Here is a 10,856-nt window from a genome sequence, read left to right as displayed (position 1 = left end):
CTGCTTCTTAAAATACACTAAAAACAGCCAACAAGCAGAATATAAGCTGTTTTTTCAACAAGCAGCAGCTGTGCCAAACAGACATATATATCAAGGGAACATATTTGGTGCTCAAAGGGATACGATGTTTAAGTGCACATTTTAAATCTGAGACATCCATCTCACATCCGGTCGTTTGATTAAGAACTCCTCCCACTAAGGCCTAGTTTGGGTACTCTAGTAATGAGTGGGATTGGAGTGGATTGAGATGTATTTAGAGAGTATTTGATCTATTGGGGATTTATACCCTCTCCAATCCCTCCAAAACACTCTAATACCAAAGTATCCAAACTAGGCCTAAGTGAGGAAGGTGAAAGGAGTTCTGTATAAAATTTAGTGCTTCTGTTAGATGTTGGATAGACGTTCCAGATTTAAAATATGCACGTGAGCACGTTACCCCTTTGAGCACCCGATATATATACAGCCTCCCTACCCGAGCGAAAATGCGAAATCTGCATTGCCCTGCCGCCCGCCGCCGCCGCTGGACGGTATCAACGCCCCCGAAATCTTCAATGGCGTTCGTGGCGCTCATGGTGATGGCGTCCCCTGTCCTGATATTGCTCCTGAGGGCGGCATGGATCACCCTGTCCTGCTACTTGCTCACGCCGCTGAGAATCCGCCGGATCATGGCGCGTCAGGGCGTCCACGGGCCCCCGCCGCGCCCGCTCATCGGCAACCTCCGCGACGTGTCGGCGCTCGTGGCGCAGGCCACCGCCAACGACATGCCGGCCCTGAGCCACGACACCGTCGGCCGCCTCATGCCGCACTACGTGCTCTGGTCCAGGACATACGGTGAGTCTGGGATGGCTAGAATGTATGTACCCGAGGTCGCCGCGGCATTGCGCTGCGCCGTTGACCCCCGTACCCTTTACGACGACGGTGGAATGTTCTTGTGACGCACGCGTGCATGCTGCGCTGCAGGGAAGTCGTTCGTGTACTGGTACGGGAGCGAGCCGCGCCTGTGCCTGACGGACGCAGCGCAGATCAAAGAGTTCCTGTCGTCCAAGTACGCGGCGAGCGCCACGGGCAAGTCGTGGCTGCAGCGCCAGGGGACCAGGCACTTCATCGGCCGAGGAGTTCTCATGGCCAACGGCGCGCACTGGTCGCACCAGCGCCACGCCGTCGCCCCGGCGTTCATGCCCGACAGGCTCAAGGCGAGTCGAGCGCGCCGCCGCCATTTGCATTCTTTCTCTCTCATTTTCCCCGTTTCTTTCTACTGGACTGGACGTGCTGGCCGCTGACGTCACCGGGCGTATCGCAGGGGCGCGTGTGTCACATGGTGGAGTGCACGAAGCAGACGATCCGGGAGCTCCGGGAGGCGGCGTCGGTGCCGTCACCCGGCGGCGGGCGGCGTCGCGAGGTGGAGATCGGCGGGTACATGGCTCGACTCACCGGCGACATCATCTCGCACACCGAGTTCGACACGAGCTATGATACGGGAAAGCTCATCTTCCGTCTCCTCGAGGACCTGCAGCGCCTCACCGCGAGCTCCAGTCGCCACCTGTGGATCCCCGGCAGCCAGTGAGTGATCACTCGATGCCGGCCGGCTGCCGGTCCTACGCACGCAGTGTCTTGCCTCCTGGCCTTTGTCGCTACCCCTGTCCCTGTCCATGCCCGCATCTGCTCGATCATGCTTAAGCGATGGACAATGACGCGGCACGCACACTGAACAGGCATCGGCTTGTTTGATGCCTCGACTCGAAAGGATTCCGTCGCCACTCACACACTCCTGTACATATCGCCGTACGCTTGTTCAGCAAACAACTTTTTGGACGTGCACACTAACTGCAGGTGTTGGCGTACCTACGTGCGTGTCTGAAACTGTCTGGACGTCGCTGCTGTGCAGGTACATCCCGAGCAAGTACAGGAGTGAGATCAGGCGGCTGAACGGCGAGCTGGAGGCCGTGCTAACGGAGTCCATCGGGCGGAGCAGGGAGATCGCCGACGAGGGCCGCACGACGTCGGCCTACGGCCGGGGGCTGCTGGCCATGCTACTGGCCGAGATGGAGGAGAAGAAGGCGGAGCAGTTCAGCTACGACCTGCAGCTGGTGGTCGACGAGTGCAAGACGTTCTTCTTCGCGGGGCACGACACGTCGGCGCTGCTGCTCACCTGGGCGCTGATGCTGCTCGCCACGCACCCGGAGTGGCAGAACAGGGCCCGCGCCGAGGTCGCCCGAGTCTGCGGCGACGACCTACCGTCCTACGACGACCTCTCCAAGCTCACCGTGGTCCGTCTGTCCGTCCGTCCGCTGAGCCGGTGCCGGTGATGTTTGGCATTGCCTTTGTCCTGACTTCGTCCATCCGTCCGTGCTCTGCTTGCAGCTGCAGATGATCATCCACGAGACGCTGCGGCTGTACCCGCCGGCGACGCTGCTGCCTCGGATGGTGTTCGAGGACATCCGCCTCACCGGCGGCCTCCACCTGCCGCGTGGCCTGTCGGTGTGGATCCCGGTGCTGGCCATCCACCACGACGAGTCCATCTGGGGGCCCGACGCGAACGAGTTCAGGCCGGAGAGGTTCGCGGCGGGCCGGCGCCCGCTGTTCCTGCCGTTCGCGTCGGGCCCGCGCAACTGCGTCGGTCAGGCGTACGCGCTCGTGGAGGCCAAGGTCGTGCTCGCCATGCTGCTCTCCCACTTCCGCATCGCCATCTCCGATGACTACCGCCACGCGCCGGTGAATGTGCTCACTCTCCGCCCCAAGCACGGCGTGCCCGTCCACCTCCGGCCGCTGCGGCCGTGAGCGATAAGACTGAAGAGTGAAGACCCCCCATCCCCCGAAATTTGTTTTGTTCGTTTGCTGCCCCGGCCGCCCTGCGCGCCTTCTCGGCTGCATAGAGTGCCTCAAGTTTTGTTCTCTCATGTTAGCGCCGCTGACACGTGACACCGGCACGTCAGCTGTTCATCAAGGTATCATGACGCCATAGCCTGATGCAGTGTAAGTCCAGGGTTGGTGGAGCTTTTGGTACCGACTTAAGACAGCATATATGTTTGCAAATGAGTGACATAATTACATTGACTAATCGCAAAGGATTAGCACATGGGTTTGCAAAGTTGCGTTATCGAGGACTCCTCGGCATACTATACTTTCTAGATCATGCAGGGTTCACTGCTATGGAAATGATTTTCGCAGGTGGTCGCAGGTGGAGGTTTTTGATTAGCGGAGACTAGCATATTGTCCGTGCTAACGCTACGGTTGAGAGGAAAGAAGATGAAAAAAAGGGATCGACGGTGACAGCAAGGCAAGTGAGGAGGGGGAGGGGGAGGGGGAGGGGTAGGGGGCAGCCGGGTTGGGGGGAGGGAAGTTTAGGGAGATAGATGAAGGATGATGAAAGATCTAAATAATATTGTTCATTGAATTTAAGTAAGGGAAATGAAGTTATCTAACGATTTTAATCGTTGGTTTGATGGTGTGTTAATTCTGGATGCAATTTATTTGGTGGATTTAGTGAAAGTTATGGACGTAGGGTTGATTTTGTTGGATGAGTTTTGCAAAGTTTAAATTGGTGGATTCACTACCAGAAAACGAGTATTTATCGAGTGTCAAGTAATTTGACGAGTGTTTTTTTCAGGCACTTTGCCGAGTGTTATTTTACACTCGACACAGAGCTTCATTGTCGAGTGTTTTCTTTTTACACTAGACAAATACAATTTTCAAATCACATTTTAAAGCAGCAAATTAATTTAAATGAAAAAGCTTTTAACTACAAAGTTGTATAACTCATAAATATGTTCATTTTTTCTTTTGGTCATTTCTTCATATGACAAAGTGAAAATAAATTTGTTCACAAAACTTACATATCTCTCTTGTTTGTTGTTTATGAAACTAAAAGAGATATGTATAAAATTTGTGAACAATGTTAGAACCATCATGTTGGATGAGCAAATGACCAAACAACCAAAAATAAACATTGTAGATCTTGAAAAGTTATAGAGTTTTGTAGTATGCAACCTTTTGATTTAAAGTCATTTTGTCGATGCAGACTATGTTTGAATTTAAAAAAAATTCAAACGATCTCGGATGAAAAAATGATCAAAATGAGAGTTGTAGGTCTTAAAAAGTTATGAAACTTTGTAGTTGACAATTGTTTAATTTGAAACCATCTTGTCATGTAAAACTATGTTTGAATTTTCAATCGACCACGCATGAAAAAACTGCTAAAATTAAATTTATAGGTCTCAAAAAGTTATGAAACTTTGTAATCAATAATCTTACCTTCGTGATCAGCTCTATAGAACAATGTAAACAATGCTAGAATATGAAAAATTAAAGAAATTTATACCAAAGACATATATTATTAAACATATATTTTATTATACGAACTTAAATATTAAAACATAATATTCAAGTACATTTATACATTTGCCTTGACAAAGAACAATAATTCCAGTGTGATGCGTCAATGATTACAGGATTGCGTGAACAGTAAAGGAGTACTGTTCATCTATTTATAGGCACAGGACGCAGCTTGTGAGAAATTACAATCATGCCCCTTAAAAAAGATTACAATTATGACTCAGACCCTTATGGACTAAGAAGTCATTTCATCTTTAAGTCGGTTCGAACCCTCGTCTTCAGATACGTTATAATACCGAAGCTTCATGAGTGGTAGCTTCGGCACTACGTTTAAACGGATTTGCCGAAGGTGTGTCTTCCTGCAGGACCTTCGGCGACGAAGCATGGCCCCAACAGTAGCCCCTTCGCGGTGCTAGATCGTTTTTCGTAACGAGCTTGATCCGTAAAAAAGTCTCTTAGGCTTCGGGAAGCCGAAGGTCCGAAAACACCTTCCCTGAGCTCGTTGCCGGGAAACGATAAAATTTCCGAGCACGAAGTGGTCCCACCATGCAGATTCACCTTCTCGGGTTTTGTGGCCCACCGTTCAGTGGGTGCGAGCGACTGTTCGTCCGGTGTAGGAGACTTGACGATTCACCTTCTTACCTGCAACACTATATAAATAGACGAGTAGGTGTGAAGTTACCACATCATTCATTGCTATTGCACTGTTTTGCTGCCAGGAATTTAACCATAGCCGAAGCTTGACCCTTGCGCTCAAACGAAGCACCACCTCGGATTCTGCTTCGTCACAAGAAGAGCTTTGGAAAAAAGGTCATTAATTTCAAAAAACTTCTAGAAGTTCAGAATCAAATGGCTAGAGTGCGCTCCACTGCCAGGGTTGAACGTAAGGGAGATGAGGCCGAAGCCACTGAAACCGTTCCAATTTTCGAAGCAATGACGCGGTCTGGGCTGGCAACATCAGGGGATACATCTGCCGCCGAAGCAAAACAAGCTGACGTTGAAGAAGATGAATTTGAAGATGAGTACGGCGCAACGCCATCTAAACCTAGCCACTTAGAGTTTGGGAAGTCTACTATTACCGAAGGTGATATGGCTAAGTTACTGAAGCTAGGCTATTTTAGCGAAGACAAAAGGGAGCTGATTCGCTTCGGGGGAGAGGAAATTACCCCGAAGCCAGAAAAAGATGAGGTGGTGGTTTTTAAGAGCTTCTTCAAAGCAGGGTTGAGGTTTCCTCTGCATGGGATGATTGCAGATGTTTTAGAGAGATTTGGGATTCACCTTCATCAGTTAACTCCTAACGCCATTGTTAGGCTTAGTGTTTACATCTGGGCACTCCAAAGCCAGGAGGCAGAGCCACTTGCCGAAGGTTTTTGCCAGGCACACGAGCTTCATTACCAGACAAAAGCTAGAGAAGATGGGCTGCATGATAATTTCGGCTGCTACAATTTTACATATCGGAAAGATGCCAAGTATCCAGTTATCAGCTATCGTACGAAATGGCCAGCTGGCTGGAAGAGTGAATAGTTTTATGTCAAAGTAGATGAGAAGAAGGAGAAACTAGTTCAGAGCCCTTTGAGTTTAACCTTTGGAGAAACTAGACCCCAATGCGTCATGTCTCCAGATAGTCCATGTCAGATTGCACTGGGCGAATTTTGGGTTGTTGCAGAGCACATTGGCACTAGGGATCTGGTCCAAGAATTCTTAGCCTTTAGAGTATTCCCAACTTTGAGGGAATGGGACATGCCGAAGCTGAAAGGGGAGAAGAAGAAGAAAGAGCTTGTTCGGCTACCTTATTATTACAAGTTTAAAAAACATTTTAAAGCACCTTGCCAAGAGTGGTTGGACACAATTGAGGTTATGTGCAACGAGATCCTTGGCAACTATTCTAAGAAAGAAGATCAGTTAATGACTGCGGCTTTCGGTACTCGTCCGAAGCGAAAAATGAATCGGGTGATGGATGCCTTGAATTTTGATTATCCTGACTATGAGCAATTAGGCAGAGGTGCCGAAGGCCAGAAAAGAAAAAGAGTTGCCATTGTCCTCGACAAAGAAGCTACCAAATTAGCTAAAAAGGACAAAGAAATTTTTGAGAAAAGAAAACCGAGCCCTGAGCCGAAGATAGCTACTTCAAAGAAAAGGAAAGCTACGACCCCGAAACCAAAAACGTCGGGCCAAGAGGGAGAAGCTCCTGCGACGCCTTCTACTGCCGATGTGGAAGAAATTCTAAAGGTAATGACTGAACCTTTGCCTATCAAGCTAAGTCCGCTGGCGCCACAACTGACAAAGCTTTTTCAGAAGGAAAAGGAGCCTTTGGCAACGGAAAGTCCTGCTAAGCTGAAAAAACGGAGAATTATCCAAGTGGTCGATGTTATTCATCAGACACCGCCGCCGGCATCAGTGCCAAAAATACCAATTACTGAAAGCGCTGGCGCCGCTGAAGGCTCCGGCGGTGCCGAAGCTGTAGCCACCGAAGCCGAAGGTGCCAGAGCTGAGATCGCCGAAGATTCTGATTTAGAAACCACACTTGGTGATATTGATAACATACTTCTAAAAATGGCTGAGGAAGAAGCTGCTGTGGCCGCGATGGACACAACAATTGAGAAAGGAAAAGAGCAAATTGAAGATACTTTGGAAGAGGAAAACTTCAATTTTCAAGATATACTAGGGCAAGAGTTATCAGAAACTGAAAAAGAAGAACTGAAGAAATATGTTGTATCCTGTGGGTACAAACCAGGGGCTTTGCTGTTTGGCGGAGTTAATGAAGGGAAATTGAGGTGCCTTCGGAATCGAACCGAGGCAAAGGTCGTTAGGACTTTCTCGAAGAATGTTGGCCTGCCGAAGATTGAGGCAGACCTCTACAGGTACCGGCGACAGCATATCGCCGGTAGCCTGTTCTATGCTAATTTTAAGGTAAAACTCTTAACTTTTTATTATTTTTTGAATTAAGATGTTTTCTGACGAAGGTTGTTTTGGCAGAGTATATTACTAAGTAAAGTGCTGAGGATGCAACAAGATCTCGAAGACGAGAAAAACAAAGCTACAATTAAAGATCTAGAAAATAAAGTCAAAGATCACAAAGCTGCTTTGGTGAAAAAGGACTTCGTCATTCAAGATCTAGAAAATAAAGTCAAAGATCATGAAGCTGCTTTGGAGAAAAAGGACTTCGTCATCCACTCTATAGAGGGTTCGCTAGCAGAAGCTCAAGCCGAAATTGACAGATTAAACAACGAATTACTTATAAAATCAGAAAAATCTGAGCAAGAAAAGAAAAATCTTGAAACGAATCTCAAACCCAAAATTGAGAAGAGTTCAAGTTTGCAGAAATCATTGAAGAAGCTTCAGGATAAATGTTTAGACTTCGGCAACCGATGCGTGCAGCGGCTCAAGGATGTCTTTCACTCAATTGGAGCCAGCTCTGATAAGTTTACATCTTCAGTTGAAAACCTGCCAAGCACTTTTGAATATATTGAGGGCGAAGTTGATGCACTTGACGAAGTTATCGCTGGGCATGCCGATTTCTGCGCCCTGTTAGCTTCTCGAGGCACAGCTACTGCTTTCCTGAAGACTGGCTGCACGCACGGGAAAATTGTTAATAGGCCAAACTTCAGTTTGTCACCAGCAGATTTGATTGACATCCCCAACCTAGCTCGAAGTATAGGAAACAAGTTTATGACTCAAATTTGGATAAACGGTGGGCGCCAATGTTGGGGACTTGTTCTCAAATGCTATGAATTAAGAACAAGGCAACATAAAATGTTAAACGTTAATGCCCTTCGTCCGCTGAAGCATTATCTCCCTTAGGATATAATGAACTTCGGATGAAGACCATAAGCAAAATATCACTAAGGTCTTACCTTCGTGATCAGCTCTATAGAACAATGTAAACAATGCTAGAATATGAAAAATTAAAGAAATTTATACCAAAGACATATATTATTAAACATATATTTTATTATACGAACTTAAATATTAAAACATAATATTCAAGTACATTTATACCTTTGCCTTGACAAAGAACAATAATTCCAGTGTGATGCGTCAACGATTACAGGATTGCGTGAACAGTAAAGGAGTACTGTTCATCTATTTATAGGCATAGGACGCAGCCTGTGAGAAATTACAATCATGCCCCTTACAAAAGATTACAATTATGACTCAGACCCTTATGGACTAAGAAGTCATTTCATATTTAAGTCGGTTCGAACCCTCGTCTTCAGATACGTTATAATACCAAAGCTTCATGAGTGGTAGCTTTAGCACTACGTTTAAACGGATTTGCCGAAGGTGTGTCTTCCTGCAGGACCTTCGGCGACGAAGCATGGCCCCAACACAATGTATGATGGGCATTCAGACCCGAAGCAGTTTTTGATGAGTTATGAAGCAACCATATCTTCATACGGAGGCAATGCAGCTGTCATGGCCAAATCCTTCGTCATGGCAGTTAAGAATGTGGCCCAAACATGGTATTCTTCTCTTCGACCAGGAACTATCAATTCATGGCAGAAGCTCAAGGACATGCTTGTGACAAGCTTCCAGAGCTTCCAAACGAAGCCAGTCACAGCTCAGGCTTTGTTTCAATGCACGCAAGATCATGAGGAGTATCTCCAGGCATACGTCCGAAGGTTCTTGCGTCTGAGAGCACAAGTGCCTACAGTGCCCAATGAAATTGTCATTGAGGCCATGATCAAGGGGCTTCACCCAGGACCTACTGCCCAGTATTTTGCTAGAAAGCCTCCATAGACTTTGGAGAAGCTGCTTCAAAAGATGGATGAATACATCCGCGCTGATAATGACTTTCGTCAAAGAAGGGAGGAAGCCTACATGTTCTCTGAGATGACCAGTGGTTTCGGAGGAAGAATTCACCCAAGACACGTCAGATCAATCCATTCCACCCAGAATGACGACAGAGGAAGTCAGCAATAGAGGCCACAGTATTCCTCGCAAGCTTCGGGGCAACAACAAAGCTATCTTCGGCCGCCAGCTCCAAGGGGAAGAGACGCCAGGGGCTTCAGAGGAAGATTTGGGGATCAGCCCAGAAAAATTTATTGCCTATTCTGTGGTGAGGACAAGGGCCATCACTACAGGAAACGCCTAAATTTTCGTGGGCCAAAAACCCACGAAAATAAGCCTAAACCGACGAAAATACAGTATTTTCGTCGGCCTGCCGACGAAAATAGCCGCCGAAAATAAGTTCGACGAAAATAGACGTCTATTTTCGTCGGTACCGACGAAAATAACCTATTTTCGTCGGTTTTCGCAAAACCGACGCAAATAGTGAGTCGCCCATTTATTTTCGTCGGCCGGGGGTGGCCGACGAAAATACGCCAGGATAGTTTCGTCAGCCTTGAGTGGCCGACGAAAATATCCTGGGAACATATTTTCGTCGGCCTAGGTGGTGGCCGACGAAAATAGCCTGGGAACATATTTTCGTCGGCCACCACTGAGGCCGACGAAAATTGATGGTTCCCCCCCCAAAACAGATTTTTCTGCACCTATTAATAATTCACAGCAATATACACAATATCACATATACAGATTCACAAGCCTAATACATAATTCACAAAACACATTCACATATACATAAATAGTCCATTCACATAAGTTTAGAGTATCCATAAGTCCAAAAGTCCATTGTCCATTCAAATACACAATTCACAAAACTCTAGTCCATAAGTCTAGAGTCCATAAGTCCATAAGCTACTAACTACTCACTACTCACTCCTCACTGATCACTCCGGCGGGCTGTGGGAGTTTTGGCCACTCCCTCCTCCGCCACCAGGAAGGTGGCCACTCCCTCCAGCACCATGGACGAGGAAGTCTTGGACGTTGACACCACCCTCCGATCCATGAGCATGTGACGCTGAACCCTGCAATTCATCAATCATTCAAATAAGGTTGTATACATATACATTGCTGTGTTTGGTCAATATTTGCATAAAAGTAAACATGGAACGTCACCTGTGATCCATGGTGAGGAGGAGGCTGTGCATGCATCCACGGGTACTGTTGTGGTGGCCACCCCAGAGGTGGTGGCACCCACCCCGTCGGTGGCCACGCTTGAAATGGCTGAGAGCCCGCCGGTGGCTGGGAGACCGGTGGCACCCATCCCGGGACTCGCTGCGATCCTTGGGGTGGAGGCGTCCAAGTGCCTGGAGGTGCCTGCGTCCACCCAACACCAGTCCACTGTGGCTGCGACGCTGGAGCTTGTCCTGGCCACTGTCCCCATCCTTGTGCCTGCGAGCCATTGTTGATAATAAAGAAAGAGTTGCTATGGAATTGAAGTGTTCAGATAGTGTTACCTGGGGAGGGCGAAAAGCGGGCAAGTTCATATCAGGGCCGAGTCTAGTAGTCATTTCCTGCAAATGGATGCAACGTTAGAATCGCAACATTATACTTTGAATTCAATGACGACACGTGATGAGATAGACGAATTACCTGAAAATAAGAAGCCATATATTGCGTCAGCTGCCCAACCTGCTCCTGCGCTGCTCGAGCCTGCTCCTGTGCTGCTCGAGCCTGCTCCT

At 47.8% G+C, this 10,856-nt stretch overlaps 1 protein-coding gene across 1 annotated transcript; it reads left to right on the top strand.

Moving 5' to 3' along the window:
• The first annotated feature begins 482 nt into the window (after positions 1-482).
• Positions 483-3,271, top strand: LOC103649140 (cytokinin hydroxylase). Its single transcript, XM_020549083.1, has 5 exons — positions 483-831; positions 961-1,193; positions 1,301-1,560; positions 1,886-2,267; positions 2,362-3,271. Exons 1-5 carry the CDS (start codon positions 483-485, stop codon positions 2,776-2,778), a joined length of 1,641 nt encoding a protein of 546 aa, XP_020404672.1. The 3' UTR covers positions 2,779-3,271.
• The last annotated feature ends 7,585 nt before the right edge of the window (positions 3,272-10,856 follow it).

Source organism: Zea mays, chromosome 2, assembly GCF_902167145.1.
Source record: "Zea mays cultivar B73 chromosome 2, Zm-B73-REFERENCE-NAM-5.0, whole genome shotgun sequence".
Taxonomy (NCBI): Eukaryota; Viridiplantae; Streptophyta; class Magnoliopsida; order Poales; family Poaceae; genus Zea; species Zea mays.
This window is presented reverse-complemented; position numbering and strand designations above follow the sequence as displayed.

What these genes read in the sequence shown, in the direction of transcription:
- LOC103649140 (XM_020549083.1), top strand. Translation starts at nt 483, where the DNA reads ATGCGAAATCTGCATTGCCCTGCCGCCCGCCGCCGCCGCTGGACGGTA. An exon ending in TCATGCCCGACAGGCTCAAG is followed by an intron (nt 1,194 to 1,300) that starts GCGAGTCGAGCG and finishes GGCGTATCGCAG; the next exon opens with GGGCGCGTGTGTCACATGGT. An exon ending in CTGTGGATCCCCGGCAGCCA is followed by an intron (nt 1,561 to 1,885) that starts GTGAGTGATCAC and finishes GCTGCTGTGCAG; the next exon opens with GTACATCCCGAGCAAGTACA.